This window comes from Microcaecilia unicolor, chromosome 9 (assembly GCF_901765095.1).
Source record: "Microcaecilia unicolor chromosome 9, aMicUni1.1, whole genome shotgun sequence".
In the NCBI taxonomy this organism is placed as follows: domain Eukaryota; kingdom Metazoa; phylum Chordata; class Amphibia; order Gymnophiona; family Siphonopidae; genus Microcaecilia; species Microcaecilia unicolor.
Window position 1 is genome coordinate 4,362,403 of NC_044039.1, and position 20,204 is coordinate 4,382,606.

General features: G+C 46.3%; 1 protein-coding gene across 1 annotated transcript in view; it reads right to left on the reverse strand.

Moving 5' to 3' along the window:
- The window catches only part of LOC115477751 (fibroblast growth factor 23-like), a 34,187-nt gene that overhangs the window by 1,008 nt on the left and 12,975 nt on the right, over positions 1–20,204 (reverse strand). The window contains exons 3-4 of the mRNA XM_030214820.1: positions 8,690–8,852; positions 593–696 (exon numbers count right to left, since the gene is read on the reverse strand). Of these exons, the coding sequence (XP_030070680.1) occupies positions 593–696; positions 8,690–8,852 (267 nt within the window). The remainder of the gene's footprint in view (positions 1–592; positions 697–8,689; positions 8,853–20,204) is intronic.

Here is a 20,204-nt window from a genome sequence, read left to right on the forward strand (position 1 = left end):
TAGCGCCCAAGTTTTGGCACTAATTGGCTTGTTAGCCAGTTCAGTTGGGTGTATATCTTGGATTGGTGCCATATGTAAAATCCAGGGGTTAATAGACCTAGAATATAACCAGACTTGAGCGGAGAATTTTAAATCCAGATCCAAACCCTTTGCCCCTCATAAGGTGGGATGAGAGTTGTGCCGTTCAGACACAGTTGTCCACATTGTTAATATTGTGCAGGATTACGTGAACTTAAAGCATACACTGGGCTGGATTTATTAACCTGCACTATTGCTATTTAACATGTGTTATTACAAAATAGTGACGCTTTCATTAAGTAACACGTATAAAGAGCAGCAACACGCATTAATGCATTAGTCCATCTGTGCTCTCAGGACATGACCCACAGAAAGAAAGCTTTGTATGCCTCGGGTTCAGCTTTCTGGCCGCAGTAACTGACTGTGTGAATTGTACCGAAAGAGCCCAGGCAGACTTCGGGGCTCAGTGGAGAGATGTGTCTTGAACCCTTCCCAGCCCCCCCCCCCCCCCCCCCCCCCAGGAAATTGCCTCTCCTGCTGCTTCTGGACTAGATTATAGTGGCATTGTACTCACCGATCCAAAGAGATTGCCATCCCTGTCCATGCACAGATAGCGACCGCTTTTCACGCCACTGATCACCACATATCCAGCGTCTTCTGCCTTGATCATCAGTGCAGCTGTTTGGGAAATTAAGAGACTGAAGTCAAACCTGAGGCTCAGCCAAAAAGTATGGCATTTACTCATTTTGCCTTTTATGTAAGGAATCAATAAATGGGCAGTGAAACAGTTCAGATACAAATCAAGGTAAGGTATACACAAGAAGTAGCACATATGAGTTTATCTTGTTGGGCAGACTAGATGGACCGTGCAGGTTTTTTCTGCCGTCATCTACTATGTTACAATGTATGTTACATTATTCTCTGAAGGGTGTGTTCCTTATATAGAATAGCATTCAGCTTGGATCCTGCGCCTAACTCTTGGGCAGCGGACTTACAAATGCTGAAACTGACATCCAAATTAGGCGCGGTTTTTGGAACACCCCTGATGCCCATGGCCGTGCCCTCTTTTGAGATATGCGCCAGGGGAGTTAGGGGCCATGCCTCATGCAATAGCGTGCATCCAGATGGATGCATACATTTTAATAAGTGCCAATTAACATCAATGATTGTTAGCATCCAAATACCTTGCAAGGGTGTCCGAAGCAGGATGCCATATATAGAATCCAGGGGAATCGTTCTATAAATGGGCTGCGGCTATATGCACCCTACGTATATAAGTGCATCATTGCACTGTGCACTATTCTGTACGGTGGTGTCCAAGTACGGTAAAGGCTCATGAACTTATGCGGTCTGTGCCAGAGCCGGCGGTGGGAGGCAGGGCTGGTGGTTGGGGGGCGGGGATAGTGTTGGGCAGACTTATACAATCTGTGCCCTGAAGAGGACAGGTACAAATCAAGGTAAGGTATACACAAAAAGAAGCACATATGAGTTTATCTTGTTGGGCAGACTGGATGGACCGTGCAGGTCTTTTTCTGCCGTCATCTACTATGTTACTATGAACTTGATGTGCCGCCTTCTGCAGTACAACCAAGGTGCTTTACATTTTATACAGGTACTTAGTGTCTAGTGGGCTTCCAAGCTCAGTTTTGTCCCTGGGGCAATGGACTGGCCCAAGAGCTGCAGTGGCTCCCCAGGCACATAGGCAGAGCATGGGTCTGTCTCCAACATCTGCGTGGAACTTATAGACTACTATGATATGTGCATTGTCTCAGCTGTGCCCGTTTACGCCCTGCCATTGACCCGGTGTAAATGTAGGTGCACAAAGCTTTGTGCCAGTATTTTATAATGTATCATGGTACGTCGGTGCCATTTATTGAACTGGTGCTCAAGTTACATTACTGCCCCCGATGCTTCGTCTGGGTATTAACAATAGGGAACAGATTTTCCTATCAGAATCTGCCAGGTACGTCCAGGTGACCCAGAATGCCTGATGATGGGATTGATGGATTGTTGGTTTGACCCATCATAATAGTTCTAATGTTCTCTTGTTAACTAACAGCCTTGTAGGTAGGAAGTGTTTTATTGGGTAGACTCTGCCTACATTTGAGCCCAGATGCTAAGGGAAATGGGACTTCATATACCGCCTTTCTGAGGTTTTTTGCAACTACATTCAAAGCGGTTATATATATTCAGGTACTTATTTGTACCTGGGGCAATGGAGGGTTAAGTGACTTGCCCAGAGTCACAAGGAGCTGCAGTGGGAATTGAACCCAGTTTCCCAGAATCAGAGTCCGCTGCACTAACCACAAGGCTACTCCTCCACTAGCAACATTCCATGTAGAAGCCTGCTCTTGCAGATCACCAATGTAGCCGCGCAGGCTTCTGTTTCTGTGAGTCTGACGTCCTGCACGTATGACTCACAGAAACAGAAGCCTGCATGGCCGCGTTTCTGATCTGCAAGGGCAGACTTCTACATGGAATAGCAACATTCCATGTAGAATCTCAAATAGGGAAAGGGAAATGGGACTTGACATACCGCCTTTCTGAGGTTTTTTGTAACTACATTCAAAGCGGTTTACATATATTCAGGTACTTATTTTGTACCTGGGGCAATGGAGGGTTAAGTGACTTGCCCAGAGTCACAAGGAGACACAGTGGGAATTGAACCCAGTTCCTCAGGATCAAAGTCCACTGCACTAACCACTAGGCTACTCCTCCATTCAACCTTAGGGTTTTTAGCAAGGGCCAAAGAAAGTTTACTGCATTACTCCAAATGAAAGTTAGCTAAAGTCTTGAATTTAACTTCTGCAAAATATTCTTTTTTGGAGTTTTCCTGAAACTCCAAAGCTTAGGCGTCACCTGTAGGGTATCCAAAGAACAGCCTCTGCAGCAATAGCGTTTCTAGTGTTGTCCTAGACAAAAAGGTTGTGGGAGTTCCCCTCAGCTGTGCATTAATCTTAAAGTCATGAGGTGCTAGAATTGCAGTCGGTCAGTGGACCATTGCCATTTTTGAAAGGTGGTATATAAAAAAAAAAATACTCCAGGGAGAGAATCCAGAGGTAGCCTGCACACAGCAACAGGTACAACCCTGGCCACCTGTCTGGCAGACTGAATGGACCGTGCTGGTTTTTGTCTGCCATCATTTATTATGTTACTGTGATATATCAGTTCTCTCAGCTGAAGTGTTAGGTCACTATCATATTTGGGTTCTGGGTGTATCTCGTTTTGTGATTTCCAGTAAAATATGCTAATAGGCTGAATTCAAATCAGGTGAATCTGAGTTTGACAGAATTTTGAAGACTATATGATCAGATTTAGTGAGATTTGATGGGTTTACCAAGCTAGATAAAGCCATATCTGAGTTCTTAAAAAAAAAAAAAAAAAAGGAAAGGCTTGTTTAATTTCCCCAAAACACAAAATTCTTCCAGGTTCATCAAAGTAGTTTGCAACCTTTTGCAAGCTGCAGTGGCATAGGAAGGGGGGGGGGGGCGTGGGGCGGTCCGCCCTGGGTGCACGCCGCTGGGGGGGGGGGGGGGTGTCGTCTCCGTTGGTTCCTTGCTCCCTCTGCCCCAGAACAGGTTACTTCCTGTTCCGGGGCAGAGAGAGCAAGGAACCAATGGAGCCGACGCAGCTCCCAGCGACATGAACTCGGGGGCGGATTGGCCCGCCCCTCGCTTCTAACTAAGTAAGATCGCACTCCGGGGGAGGGTGCGCGCCGGAGGGGGGGCACGCCGAGGGGGTGCGCCGTGCTGCACCCGGGGGGGGTGCGCAGTGGCGACCCGCCCCGGGTGTCAGCCACCCTCGCTACGGCACTGGCAAGCTGCAAACTCTTCATCTGTTCAAGTTCTAATACATTTGCTTTTCTTATTCTCCTAGTTCTGCTCAATGATGTAAGAAGTCTGAGCTTGTTCTGTCTGTGATATCTTCAGCTCCTGGACAGATCATGCCTGATTACAGCCTGAGCCGACTAATTCATTCTTACTCCGCAGTAGTTTGTGGCATAAACTGGGCAGCCTCTGGCTAGACTTCTGGGTTCCCTTTTAACAAGACCTTGGCAAAGCAGCAGGGGTTAGCTGTGACCAGTAATTGACCTGCTCAGTGGCTGGTGTATATCTCCTTTAGTGGTAAATACTGCAGAGTAGGGATGATAATCTACAAACCTTAGAAAGTCAAAGATTCGTAACCTGAATTTGAAAATACCCATGACTTTTAAACACGCGTGGGACAGATGCAGAGGACAAACGGTAAGAAGAATACATAAAGTACATAAGTATTTCTATACTGGGACAGACCGAAGGTCCCTCAAGCCCAGCATCCTGTTTCCAACAGTGGCCTATCCAGGTCATAAGATCCCATAACAGTACAATGCATTTTATGCTGCTTGTCCCAGAAATAAGCAGTGGATTTTCCCCATTTTAATAGTGGTCTATGGACTTTTCGTTTAGGAAGTCATCCAAACCTTTTTTAAACCCTGCTAAGCTAACTGACATAAAAGACATTGGGTGGGGGAAGAACAGCTAGTTTTGGAAGTTATGGGGAAAATTCTATAAAGTACAAGACAGTTACACACATGTTCAGAGTAACTTGAAACGGTTACAAACCATTCAGAACACCGCAGCTCGTGTCATTTGTCGAGCCACTAAATAGGATAAGATTACTCTCTCTTCTACAATATCTTCATTGGATCCCTATTGAATTTAGAGTTAGATTCAAAATTCTTGTACTGACACATAAGGCACTTCACACCAACATACCATCTTATCTTGCGGCACAGACAATAACACGCCAGGCCGTACTCTTCGCTCACTTACAGATAACAGACTGGTTCTACCCCCGCCATGTAGGGCAAGATGGGATTCCACTCGCTCATCGCTTTCTACTTTTTCTCTCCCCAGCAAATCAGACTAAAAGGGTCCTACACCCAGTTTCGTAAAACATTAGAAACACGTTTTACCAACTGGCTTTTTCCATCGAATGACGCAGAATCTCAATAGATAGATCAGACGGGAATCTGAAGTGTCATGCATGTCTCTGTGGCTGACGTATGAATGTCATTTTATGCTTGTCTGACCTACTATCTTGAGTGAGAGATTTGTCTTCTAATTGGAGTTCCTAAATGTACATTATTTAAAGTTTTTGTAGACCGTTCTGTTTGCGATGCAATAAGTAACGGTATAGTAAATAAGTACTGTATGTGCACATGTAGGCATGTGCATGCTGGGTATGCATCCGTGTATTAATCTTACACAAGGCTCCTTATATAAAGCAGTGCTAAAATGTCTTTAAGACCACTTCTAGCACAGCAGTGAAATGGCCAATCTTCACATTTTTGTCTTAATGGCCACGTGCATTTTGTTGCCAATAGCCCGTGGCTATTTAAAAAGATTAGCGACTGAGCCCTTACCTCCACCTATTTCGTAGGCAGTAAGGACTCATGCCAGTGGCGTAGCTACAGGTGGGCCTGGGTGGTCTTGCTGCGGCCCCACACTGTTCTTTTCCCCCCTTCCCATCTGCACCTCTTCCCTCCCCAGTGTCGGTACAGGTGTCATCGCTGCTTATACCAGCCCCGCAGGCTGCCCGTCTGCCGCATTCCACCAGACAGGAAACGGGCAAAGACGTCAGTAAGGGCAGGACATGGCATGGGGGGGGGGGGAGCTGTCACTCTAGCTGCATCATTACCTATTTAACTTGCTTATATCTAATTTTTTTTTCCATTTTATTTCTTTGTAACCCACCAATCCAAAAATATTTGCATTTAGCAAGGTGCACAGTATTAAATCAAACTCAAATGGAACTGACAAAATACATTAATGCCCAAGAATGGGAGAAGCCGTTTGCCTTTTACTGAAAGAGCCAGAGGAAATTTCTATAACACAGGACCAGCAAAGCTAATGCTTCCTACTGTGAGTCTCCTCCACCAGTAGTGCTGGTTTCAAGGAAGGAAGGAAGCAGTTTGAGAAGATCTGAACTGTCAGGAGAGAGCATGGGCAGGAGCTCAGTACTCAGAAGATTATTTGTTTTATTTTTGTTACATTTGTACCCCACACTTTCCCACTCATGGCAGGCTCAATGCGGCTTACATATTGTATACAGGTACTTATTTGTACCTGGGGCAATGGAGAGTTAAGTGACTTGCCCTTTGCCTAAAGTGGGACTCGAACTCAGTTCCCCAGGACCAAAGTCCACCACCCTAACCACTAGGCCACTCCTCCACTGTTGCTACTATTTGAGATTCTACATGGAATGTTGCTATTCCACTAGCAACATTCCATGTAGAAGTCGGCCCTTGCAGATCACCAATGTGGCCGCGCAGGCTTCTGCTTCTGTGAGCCTGACGTCAGACTCACAGAAACAGAAGCCTGCGCAGCCTTCTACATGGAATGTTGCTAGTGGAATAGCAACATTCCATGTAGAATCTCCAATAGTAGCAACATTCCATGTAGAATCTCAATAGTAGCAACATTCCATGTAGAATCTCCAATAATATCTATTTTATTTTTGTTACATTTGTACCCTGCGCTTTCCCACTCATGGCAGGCTCAATGCGGCTTACATGGGGCAATGGAGGGTTAAGTGACTTGCCCAGAGTGACAAGGAGCTGCCTGTGCCTAAAGTGGGACTCGAACTCAGTTCCCCAGGACCAAAGTCCACCACCCTAACCACTAGGCCACTCCTCCACTGTTGCTACTATTTGAGATTCTACATGGAATGTAGAAAAGTCGGCCCTTGCAGATGACCAATGTGGCCGCGCAGGCTTCTGCTTCTGTGAGTCTGACGTCCTGCACGTACGTGCAGGACGTCAGACTCACAGAAACAGAAGCCTGCGCAGCCTTCTACATGGAATGTTGCTAGTGGAATAGCAACATTCCATGTAGAATCTCCATAGTAGCAACATTCCATGTAGAAGTCGGCCCTTGCAGATCACCAATGTGGCCGCGCAGCCTTCTACATGGAATGTTGCTAGTGGAATAGCAACATTCCATGTAGAATCTCAAATAGTAGCAACATTCCATGTAGAATCTCCAATAGTATCTATTTTATTTTTGTTACATTTGTACCCTGCGCTTTCCCACTCATGGCAGGCTCAATGCGGCTTACATGGGGCAATGGAGGGTTAAGTGACTTGCCCAGAGTCACAAGGAGCTGCCTGTGCCTGAAGTGGGAATTACACAGGCAGCAGATTCAACAGCATCACCCTAACTGCAGCCCTGTGAGATTATTTGGAAGTGATTTAGAAAAAGGTCAGGGTAGATAATATCACAGCAATCAGTCGGCCAATGCCTTGAATTAGGGACCAGAGATCTTACCTCTGACAGAAGCCAGGTCTATAGGTGTGCTCAGTACTCCTGAAGGGGGGGAAAGTGAGGTCACTTTTCATTAGGCTGCTGGAATCAAAGGAAACGGTAAGAGAATGTCTTCTGCAAAAAAAGCAGAACTGAACCACAGGGATTGGGGCTGATGTTTTCCAACTGGAGTTATTGCGTTGCAGCCCATCCTATCTGGAAGACAATGATCCAGGGTTTCAATTAATTCAATAGCAATACCTAATTCTCTCAACAGACCGTGTCAAGTGCAGGAGGCACTGGGAGTTTTCAATCCTAAAGTGAAGTGTACATACATAGAAAAAAGGAACTCAGAACCAGGCGTAAGAAAACTCACCAGAGGCTGAAAATCCACAGTCTCGTTTTCCTTCCCTCCCTCAGTATAACGAAACACCAGCACGGAGAAGAGAAAACCTGAGGATGTGAACTTGCTTTCCTGTAAACTGCACAGAGGAGGGAAACCCTCCTATGAACAGCACGAAGGGAGATCAGAGGATGTGAACTCACTTTCCTGTGAACAGCACAGAGGAGGGAAACCCTCCTATGAACAGCAGGGCGAAGGAAAAACCTGATGATGTGAACTCACGTTCCTATGAGCAGCACGGATGAGGGAAAGGAACTTGCTTTCCTGTAAACTGCACAGAGGAGGGAACACCTCCTATAAACAGTACGGAGAAGGGAGATCTGGGGATGTGAACTCACTTTCCTATAAACGGCACGGAGAAGAGAACCCCAAGGATATAAACCTACCTTCCTATGAGCAGCACGGAGAAGAGAAAACCTGAGGATGTGAACTTGCTTTCCTGTAAACTGCACGGAGGAGGGAAACCCCATCCTACGAACGGCACGGAGAAGGCGATCAGAGGATGTGAACTTACTTTTCTATGAGCTGCCTGGGAAAAGTGAAATCTGAGGATGGAAGTTTACTTACCTATGAACAGCACGGAGAAGGGAAAGCCTGAGGACATGAAACTGACTTGCCTATAAACATTACTGAGAAGAGGAAGCCCGCCCGAGGATATGAACTTACCTATGAACAGCAAAGAGGAGAAAACCTGATCATGTAAACAGCACAGAGAAGGGAGACCTGAGGATGTGAACATCTTCCTACGAGCAGTTCCAGCCTAAAGTAGCCAGAACTCGGTAAAAGCTGGCAGCCGCAGGGTGTAGTAACCCTGTCAGTGGGGTAGCAAACTGCTTTTGAATAATCCGATTTATATAGCAGCTGTAATATATGTGTTTTATGATAAGATACGGATGCTTCCTCACAGACGCATAAGTAGAGAAAATCATGTCACTCTCTGTCATCCTGGCTTCGTCCCTGTGGGCCAGAACCCGGTTCTACTTACTGTAGACGGTCTGCTGCGGGCTCCCGTCCACGTGGCCGTCCCAGTTGATCTGCAGGTGGAAGCTGCTCTTTTCCGTGGCCGTGTAAAGGTGCATCAGCCGCTCTGCGCTGCTCCAGCCCAGGTTCAGCAGCGGAGACCAGTTGGGAAAGGCAGTGGACAGCCCCTGAGGTGCAGAAGAGCAGCAGCATCCAAGGAGGGCAAGTCTGGGCCATGTTGACTAGTCGTCTCTGAGGATGGCCAAGGCTTGTGCAGCAGCTTATAAAGGCGATCAGCTGGCTGACATCACCGAGGGAAAATCTGCTGGCCGGATCCTTTATGCTGAAAAGCAACTTTTTCCCAGCGTCCTGAGACTTTCACACGACTTCCTCAGGGGGCGGGAAGAGGCACTTTCCAGGGTCCAGGTTGCTGCTTTTTTTTTGGGGGGGGGGTGGGGGTTTAACAGGTATCCACTCATCCAATTTCTTTGGCAAAAAAAGAAAAAAGTTTATCAGTATTATCATCTCAACACACTGTCCCATGAAGTCAGCAGAAAGCAGGGTTTGCAGCTGTGTCAATACTCTCACAGCAATGGATTATCAGACAATATTTCATCATCAGCCATTGATTAGATTTAGATTCTTTACTCTCTGCCCCTTCCCTTATTTTACTTATAACTCAAGTAACACAGTAAATGACAGCAGATGAAGACCTGAATGGTCCATCCAGTTTGCCCAACAAGATAAAATTCATTTTGCTTGGTATGTGATACTTATACCTGAGTTTGATTTGTTCTTGCCATTCTCAGGGCATAGACCGTAGAAGTCTCTTGCACTAAAAGTTCTGAAGATTCTGGAATCCTAAAGAGTTACAAGATTCCGGAATCCCAATTAGTAGCAACATTCCATGTAGAACCCCAAAGAGTAACATAGTAACATAGTAAATGACGGCAGATAAAGACCTGAACGGTCCATCCAGTCCGCCCAACAAGATAAACTCATTTTACATGGTATGTGATACTTTATATGTATACCAGAGTTTGATTTGTCCTTGCCATTCTCGGCACAGACCATAAAAGTCCGCCCAGCACTGTTCCTGTGCTAAACGTTCCGAAGCTAACATGGAAATCCCTTAAAATTTACACTCCAGCCCAGTGGCGTAGCCACAGGTGGGCCTGGGTGGGCAGGGGCCCACCCACTTAGGGCTCAGGCCCACCCAACAGTAGCACACGTTTAGCGGTAGCTGGAGGGGATCCCATGCTCCACCAGCTGAAGACTTCCCCCTGATGGTAACGAAAATGCTACTCCCCATGATACCAGCACCTGCACATGCTCAGCTTTCAGCACATGCCTGCTGCAGATTGCCAAGATGGAAAGAAGTGTTTTCCCACCAGCTGAGATATTTTTTTGGCAGTGGAGGGGGGGGGGGAACACTTGGTGCCCACTGTCATCTGGCTACGCCCCTGCTCCAGCCCATCCATATCTATTCAGTCACGATCAGGGCATAGAATGTAGAAATCTGCCCAGCACTGTTTTTGTACTAAAAGTTCTGAAGATTCTGGAATCCTAAAGAGTTACAGGATTCCGGAATCCCAATTAGTAGCAACATTCCATGTAGAACCCCAAAGAGTAACATAGTAAATGACAGCAGATAAAGACCTTACGGTCCATCCAGTCTGCCCAACAAGATAAACTCATTTTACATGGTATGTGATACTTTATACCTGAGTTTGATTTGTCCTTGCCTTTCTCAGGGCACAGACCGTAGAAGTCTGCCCAGCACTGTTCTTGTACTAAGTTCTGAAGCTAACGTCGAAGCCCCTTAAAATTTACACTCCAGCCCATCCATATCTATTCAGTCACGATCAGCGCGTAGACCGTAGAAGTCTGCCCAGCTCCCGTTTTGTTTACAATTACCATAGCTCTGGTATAATGTATTTAGGGGTCTTTCTACTAAGGGACCAATGCGCAAAACTGCGACAAGCATGCCCATACCATGGCAAAGAACAGCGCAGAAAACTAGCCCCCCAATGCTCAAAGCAAATGGATGCAAATTTTATGCATGCTAGTAAAGCGAAAGCAAGGGGGAGGAACATGCCTGATGCATGCACACAAGAGCTGCACTTGCCATGAAACACGTGTGCAATGCACCAGACAAAACAGGAAGTGCAAGAACATATCTGCACATTTCCCCTGTGCCATGAAATGTAAGACCCCCCATTCCCAATTTTTTGCACTTTAAATCCCCTAAAGTGCAGAAAAACAGGCACCAAATGTCCAGTGGTGCTCCTAGGTCAGCTGCCACCCCTCCTGGGGGTGCAGGGAGCAGCCGCGCAGCTATTGGCTCTGCTGGTTCCCTGCCCCAGAACAGGAAGTGACATCAGAAGGAGGAGGGAACCGGCGGAGCTGATAGCTGCGAGGCTGCTCCCTGCACCCCCTTGCAGCATGCACTCCGGGCGGACCGCCCCCACTGCCCCACCCTTGGTTTGCCATCACTAATGTCCGCCCTCACCCCTGACTTTGCTTGGACTCACAGATGTCTTTTTCTCGCTGAACAGGCTTCTTTCTCCTTTCAAAAGAAGCCCAAAACTGGCAATTTAGTGTGAAAAACACAAAACCTCCTCTTCTCAAAACCCGAATGCCATCCCTGACCTGGCAGTGTGTTTTTGGCATTAAGGCCAGCGTTAGTTTCTATGCTGTCATCTGAGCATTGGAGTGAATACATAATCACCCTGATTTGAATCCACTTCAATGCATTTAAATACAATTTGCACTGATCTTGGGTGCACAGATTCACATGCGTGCTGGAGGGGTTTGTGCATGCTGCACACATTAACACGTATGCAGTTCCGGCCCTAATTGCTCCTAGGTTTTGAGCGTGGTAAAGTTTTGCAGTTACCAGATGGCAATTGTCCCACATAGTACTGGAAAGTCTCAACATTAACTGGTGGGGGTGATCCATGTGTTAATTGCGCAACAGATAAGGCAGATTCACTTAATGCCACCTGCTCTGCCAGCCGGTCCTAACATTTTTCACACATGATCCTGCTTTCAGCCCTTACTCGCTTGCTTATGCAAATGAGGCCCCACATCTCTCCGCATCCCCCATGGGCCATCCCTGTGCTGTGGAGACAGTTAACGCACAGCCCCTGCCATTCCCCACTGTGCAGCGAACGTGGGAATTAGCACACTGAGGCCTTTTTACTAAAGCTTAGCGTGTGCGAAGTGCCACATGGCCCCAGCTATAAAATAGGACATGCAGCATTTAGCGTGTGCTAATTCCGTTAGCACGCTAAGCTTTACTATCAAGCCACCAGGTTAATTGTTAGTGCAGGCCACGCCCTGAGTGCTTATTATTTCCTGCATAAATAGGGTAATTTCTATAAAGGGGCAAATATTTTTTAGGTGCCTACAGGAGCCTATTCTACAAAGGAGAGCGGGTGCCAATTTTCCCTTATAGAATGCTAAACAAGAAAAACAGCACCACGGGCCTTTAAAAATGGAACACAGTTCTTTAATGAATGAGCCTTGACAAAAAGACCCGACACGGGCCGTGAAAAGCTAGTGGAATAGCAACATTCCATGCAGAATCTCCAATAGTATCTATTTTATTTTTGTTACATTTGTACCCTGCACTTTCCCTCTCATGGCAGGCTCAATGCGGCTTACATGGGGCAATGGAGGGTTAAGTGACTTGCCCAGAGTCCCACTAGCAACATTCCATGTAGAAGTCGGCCCTTGCAGATCACCAATGTGGCCGCGCAGGCTTCTGCTTCTGTGAGTCTGACGTCCTGCACGTACGTGCAGGACGTCAGACTCACAGAAACAGAAGCCTGCGCAGCCTTCTACATGGAATGTTGCTAGTGGAATAGCTATATAACAAAAGAGAGGGAACGAAGTACAAACTAAAGTCCAAACAAAAAAAACAGCACCACGGGCCTTTAAAAATGGAACACAGTTCTTTAATGAATGAGCCTTGACAAAAAGACCCGACACGGGCTGTGTTTCGGTGACTAGCACCTGCGTCAGGGGTCACAGTGATGACGTGGAAAACTTGGGGAATAACTCGAATATATTCCTCTACAATATATTATTCCTTACCCCACGTCTCATGTAGTAAAAGCTACAAAGCACCAAGGCACTTTCACTTTCTGTATCAAAATGGATGATACAGAAAGTGAAGTGTTTCCACGTCATCACTGTGACCCCTGACGTAGGTGCTAGTCACCGAAACACGGCCCGTGTCGGGTCTTTTTGTCAAGGCTCATTCATTAAAGAACTGTGTTCCATTTTTAAAGGCCCGTGGTGCTGTTTTTTTTGTTTGGACTTTAGTTTGTACTTTGTTCCCTCTCTTTTGTTACACCCTTATAGAATGCTAACATAAGCAAGTATTTACGTTTGTGTGTTTTCACGGGTGATACGTGTGTAATTGTGCACCTGTCCGTTCTCTGCCCTGACTCCACCCACATTCAATTCAAACTAGGCACCAAGGTATTGGGGTTCAAACACATATGTGCACATAGGTTCATACATGCCAGAATTCTGCTCATTTATGAATGTTCTTGACACCTGAATGCTGGTGGCTTGTCTAAGAGAATTATCCCAAGTACTTAATGCACTTTAATGAATTGTGAAGAATCCTTTTTTCCCACATTGGGTCCATCTTTCCTTATTATATTTCAGGCAAAAGTTATTTAACTGGCCAGAATCAGCTCCTGACAGGTTAAATCATCCGTTCAGGGCTAACCGCTGATTTAACTGGTGGATTTAACCGGTTAATGCCACAGGAAAAAAACAGAGCTGAACTGAAAAATGGCTATTTGGGGGATGTTCCAGGATGGAGTCGGCACTTGTATTCAGCACATCACCAGCCAGGGTAACCACAAAAAAGTCAGATCTCTCTTTCTGTGATGCCCATAGCTGGTTAAGTTCTCAAAATCGCACTTAACCGGCTATGTGTTAATTCAGTGCCGGTGCTCAGACGTGACCCAGCATTGAATTTCCAGGTTTAACGGTGGCAGCGGAATATCAACTCCTTTATATATTTGGATTTAGGTCACACCCTTTTCAGTAATAGTTCAAGCAGAGTTATTTTCAGATATTTTAGGTATTTTCCTGTCCCTGGAGAGTTTGCAATGATGAAGGGCAATTGCATAAGGAAACTCCTAAATTTCAACACCATTTGCACCCCCCGATTTATAGAACAGGTGCTCTTATGCACGTAAAAGAAGTCACTAACAGGCGTTAGGAGCTGTTCTCTAAAAATGTGCCTAAATCACTTAGCTCACAAGTGCGAGAGGTGTGAACATGGCAAAGTATGGGAGGGTCTCTGGGATATACGTGCCACCTATAGAATTCTATAAGTTCCATGCACCTCTGGGCACACTTAGATGCCAACAGTTCCATCTGCCACTGATTTGCTGCAACCGTTGTTTACCTTTAGGTGCACCAATGCTGACACGCTAATTCCTTCCTATCGTAATTGGAGTTCTTCTCTCGTTGGACACTGCTTTGACCTCCAACAAAGTAAAGGCAGTAAATCAAATTTATTTATTTTATTTGTTGCATTTGTATCCCACATTTTCCCACCTATTTGCAGGCTCAATGTGGCTTACAATATTCCGTTATGGCATTCGCCATTCCAGAGTGAAAGAAACAATTGGTGATACATGAAATACATGGATGACAATATCAAATTAACTTACAAAGTTCCGTTATGGCAATCGCCATTCTGGAGTAAGTGATACATTGGAGTTGCTTGGAGTACATGGATAGCAATATAGAATTAAGCATATGGATATAGCGAGAGAGTGTTAAGAGTGTAGTTGAAGTGGTATTGTGTTATCATTAAATTATTGCTTGCTGTGGTAAGCCTTGTTGAATAGGTAGGTCTTCAGAGATTTACGGAAGTTGATTAATTCGTAATTTGTTTTTAAGTTAAGTGGTAATGCATTCCAGAGTTGCGTGCTCATGTAGGAAAAGCTGGGTGCGTGTGTTAATTAAAGCTTAATTAAGCTTACACTTGAATCTTGGCACTGGGGCATTTAAATCTTGGCACAATTTCTGAAATTACCAGCTAGGTTTGTAGTTGAGGCAATGGAGAGTTAAGGGAAAGTTTTTCTTTACTCAGTGTGTACTCAGACTCTGGAACTTGTTGTCGGAAAATGTAGTGACAGCAGCTGGCCTTACGGAATTTAAAGGGGGTTTGGACGGATTCCTGAGGGAAAAGTCCATTGGACATTATTAAGAATTAAGTTGGGGGTTTTTGTGTGTGTGTGTGTGGGGGGGGGGGGGGGGTTGCTGGGTTTTTGAAGCCTGGATTGGCCACTGTCGAAGACAGGATGCTGGGCTTGATGGACCCTTGGTCTTTTCCCAGTATGGCGGTGCTTATGTGCTTATGTACTTTTCCTAAGCTGCAGTAAAAAGGGGTCTGAGCTAGCATCAGCGTTGGTTTTTGAGGCATGTTGAGGCCCACTTTTACTTCAGCAGCAAAAGGCTGTCTGTTTTCTTAAAAAAGAAATTGCCATGTGGTAAGTGAACCACTTGCCATGCGGCCATTTTTAGGGGGGAGAACTTACCACCACCCATTGAGGCGGTGGTAAGGGCTCCCGTGCTAACTCAGCAGTAACCGGGCAGCGCATGGTACCCTGCCCAATTAATGCCAGGTAAGCACCAGCGCAAGAAAAACAGGAAGTATTTTTGTAGCGCTGGAAATGGTGCGCAATGAGGGTGAGAACTACCGCCGGGCTCTCGCGGTAGCCCGGCAGTAGCTCCGGATTGGCGCACAGCAATCCTGTTGCCCAGCGCCAACCCTTTAGCAAAACGGCCCCCTAAGTGACTTGCCCAAGGTCACAAGGAGCAGAAGAGGAATTTGAACTGGGCTTCCTGATTCTCAACCTGACGCTGTAGCCACTAGGCTACTCCTCCACTCCAATATCATTTTTCCAATATCAATATATTAAAAATGTTCTTTTATTATTCATTTTCATCTGAAAATCACTAAAAGTAAAAAGTCCACCCAGACTCCTGTTCCTGTTTTTTGCATGGGCTGAACTTTGCTGGGAAAAAAAATGCACATAAGAATGTGAAAACCCACCTGCACAGGAGCGTTTTCTACCTGACATCAGGGGCGTAGCCAGACAACAGATTTTGGGTGGGCCTAAGCAAGACGTGGGCGGGCACCAAGTGTTCTCCCCCCTCCCCCACTACGACCAGAAAAATATCTCAGCTGGCGGGAAAACGCTTCTTTCCACCTTGGAAGTCTGCAGCAGGCATGCGCTGAAAACTGAGCATGCGCAGGTGCCGGTATCGTGGAGAGCAGCGTTTTCATTACCATCAGGGGGGAGTCTTCTGCTGGCAAAGCTTAGGATCCCCACCAGCTACCACCAAACGTGTGCTACTGTTGGGTGGGCCTGAGCCCTAAGTGGGTGGGGCCCTGGCCCACCCAGGCCCACCTGTGGCTACGCCACTGCCTGACATAGTACCTACTAGTACTTCTTATTTCTGTAGCACTACTAGGTGTCCACAGACACGTAAGAGACGGTCCCTGCTCAACAGAGTTTACAATCTATTCAAGACAGTCAGGAAAAATGAGAGATTAGGGAGTCTGATTTATTATGGGAATAAAGCAAAATGGGTATTGAACAGGTAAGGGATGAAGACTTACAAGCAACCTGAAAAAGGTGGGATTTTAGCCTGGAATCAAATAGGGTGAGAGAGAGAGAGAGAGAGAGAGCATGACGTATGAACTCAGGAAGTCTATTCCAAGTGTACGGTGCAGCAAGATGAAAGGAACAGAGTCTGGAGATAGCAGTGGAGGAGAAGGGAACAGATAAGAATGACTTACCTGATGACATACGTTTGGGAGCTCGCCTGTACTTTTAGTCACGCTGAGAAAGGGAAATATTCAGAGACCACATTAATATATATATAACATGTTCTATTTCCTATACACATCAATGAAATTGTCTTTTGATTGACAAAGCAACACCTCGAAATGAATTGATTTAGTCTGTTTGTATGCGCAGTGTATGCAAATCAATCTCTTGCATATTCCTTGGGAATATTGTGAACAACTGACCGGTTATGGCTCTCACAGATTGGAATTAGCCACCTAACAAAATAATTCAACAAAAAAACCTTCTGCTGTGACTCGTTTCTGCCTCTAGAGGGCTCCCAGATTACTGTTAAGAGATCTTATATATTGTATCTTTCTCTTCATGTATTTTAATTGCTTTGGGCTTGATTGTATAACAGGATACCTATGTGAGAAGTCCAAAGGAGCCTGTTTTACCCCTATTTTATACAGGCAACAGAGATGCCTACAGGAGTTGCCATTGAAGCCCACTCCAGCCCATCCGGATTTGTCTAGCCGTAATCAGGACCAGGCAAACTTCTAGGGTCTGTGTCCTGATCATGGCTAGACTGAGCTGGATGAGCTGGAGTGGGTTCGATGGTAAATCCAGCAGATAGCCAAGACCTGTCGCTTCTTCCTCTATAACATTAGCAAAATTTGCCCTTTCCTCTCTGAGCACACCACCCGAACTCTCATCCACTCTCGCATTACCTCTCGCCTTGACTACTGCAACCTACTCCTCACTGGCCTCCCACTTAGCCACCTATCCCCCCTTCAGTCCATCCAGAACTCTGCCGCACGTCTTATCTTCCGCCTTAACCGATATACTCATATCACCCCTCTCCTCAAGTCCACTGGCTTCCGATCAGATACCGAATACAGTTCAAGCTTCTCCTACTCACCTACAAATGCACTCGATCTGCAGCCCCTCCTTACCTCTCTACCCTCATCTCCCCTTATGTTCCTACCCATAACCTCCGCTCTCAAGACAAATCTCTCCTCTCAGTACCCTTCTCCACCACCGCCAACTCCAGGCTCCGCCCTTTCTGCCTCGCCTCACCCCATACTTGGAATAAACTCCCTGAGCCCATACGCCAGGCCCCCTCCCTGCCCATCTTCAAAGCCTTGCTCAAAGCCCACCTCTTCAATGTCGCCTTCGGCACCTAACCACTACACCTCTACTCAGGAAATCTAGACTGTATCAACTTGACATTTCGTCCTTTAGATTGTAAGCTTCTTCGAGCAGGGACTGGCCTTCTTTGTTAAACTGTACAGCGCTGCGTAACCCTAGTAGTGCTCTAGAAATGTTAAGTAGTAGTAGTAGTAGTAGTCGGGGAATACGCCCAGTGCTAGGCAGACTTGTACAATCTATGCCCTGACAATGGCAAGGACAGATCAAGATCAAGAATGTATATGTTATATTGCATCATATGCTATGAATTTATCTTATTGGGCAGACTGGATGGACCCTGCAGGTCTTTATCTGCCCTCATCTACTATGGTACCATGTGCCTTTATAAAAATAGATTCCAGAGCCAGCCCCAAGAGTGCACCACGCAGATCTACAAACGTGCTCGCGTCCCAAAGAACCTGTAAATGTGTTCATGTACCTTAGGAGGGTCATTTTATAACCGATTACCTATGTGTGAAAGCCCCTTCGTGTCTATAAAATTACTCTGGCGAACCATCAGAAATCAGGGTTAATATGAAGCTGAAGTGTAAAGAAAAGCTACGAGAATGGTACGGGATTTGCGTTACAAGACGTATGAGGAGAGACTTGCTGACCTGAACACGTGTACCCTGGAGGAAAGGAGAAACAGGGGTGATATGATGCAGACGTTCAAATATTTGAAAGGTATTAATCCGCAAACGAACCTTTTCCGGAGATGGGAAGGAGGTAGAACTAGAGGACATGAAATGAGATTGAAGGGGGGCAGACTCAAGAACAATGTCAGGAAGTATTTTTTTCACGGAGAGTGATGGATGCTTGGAATGCCCTCCCGCTGGAGGTGGTGGAGATGAAAACGGTAACGGAATTCAAACACATGTGGGATAAACATAAAGGAATCCTGTTCAGAAGGAATGGATCCTCAGGAGCTTAGCCGAGATTGGGTGGCAGAGCTGGTGGTGGGAGGCGGGGCTGGTGGTTGGGAGGCGGGGCTAGTGCTGGGCAGACTTATACGGTCTGTGCCAGAGCCGGTGGTTGGGAGGCAGGGATAGTGCTGGGCAGACTTATATGGTCTGTGCCCTGAAAATGACAGATACAAATCAAGGTAAGGTATACACAAAAAGTAGCACATATGAGTTTATCTTGTTGGGCAGACTGGATGGACCGTGCAGGTCTTTTTCTGCCGTCATCTACTATGTTACTATGTTAAACTGGGCAAACAAATTGCAGCTTTACCTGTGCTCTGCCCAGACTCCACCTCTGAACACGCTTACACCTGAGTTGCATAAAAGTGCAAATCTCCCTGTCATCACACATACATAGATGGGGCAATTTTTGCACGGATCCAGTCGATATTCAAAACGATTTAAGCAGACAGTCTGTAGTGTACTTGTTGTGCATCACTGTCTCTTCCAGCCCACAAATAAAGGAAATATCCTACGTGAAACATGTCGAGTGCAAGTGGACAGAGCATCTGGACTTGGCTCAACATCTGCCAGTAATTTTGGAGAACCTGGAGCCAGACACTAGACAGCATTCTCCGAGTCAAAGCCTTGTGTCCTCTTCTCTTTCCTCCCTTATCAGTTATTGGTCTGGGCTAACAGGGCTGGAACCAGCGCTGCCGTGTTCCGGGAAGACAGCACGAACCCCTCACTGCCTGCTCTATTAGTGCAGGATGTAACGGCTTCCTGATCCTGAGTCATGTTTGCAGTCAACTTTGCAGTGTCAAGGTCACTGTCAGACTGGAAATGTCGCTTACTAAGTAAGCAGAGACAATGTAATTGAAACCAGTGTCACAGTCGATTCTGACCTCATCTCGTGATCATTTTATGTTTATGTTTAATTACGTTTGCTATTACCGTTCTTCACATCAAGTAAAAAAAAATGGTTTACAGCACTAAAACACCTTCACGTCAAGTAACAAAACCGTTTACAGCAGTGGCGTAGCTACGTGGGGCCCAGGCCCCCATGGATTTGGCCCTGGACCCCCCTGCCGACGACCCTCTCAACCCCCCTCCTGCCGACAACCTTCCCCCGCCGTCGCCGTGGGATACCTTTGCTGGCGGGGGACCCCAATCCCCGCCAGCCGAGGAGGTCCTCTTCTTCCCGCGAAGGCTTCGTTCTGTTTCTGACGTCCTGCACGTTGTACGAAAATACAAATTATTTTCCAGACTAGCATATCGGATGTGCACCAAAAATGAAATTACTGCAAGAGCCACATGGTAGCCGGGCGGTAACTCCATTCTGGTGCGCATTGGGCACGCATAGACGCTTACGCAGCTTAGTAAAATGGTCCCTAAAACACCTTCATGTCAAGTAACAAAGCAATTTACAGCACTAAAAGTGGAAGAGTAGCCTAGTGGTTAGTGCAGTGGACTCTGGGCAAGTCACTTAACCCTCCACTGCCCCTGGTACAAAATAAGTACCTGAATATATGTAAACCGCTTTGAACCTCAGAAAGGTGGTATATCAAGTCCCAGTTCCCTTTCCCTAATTGAAATTCTACAAGGAATGTTG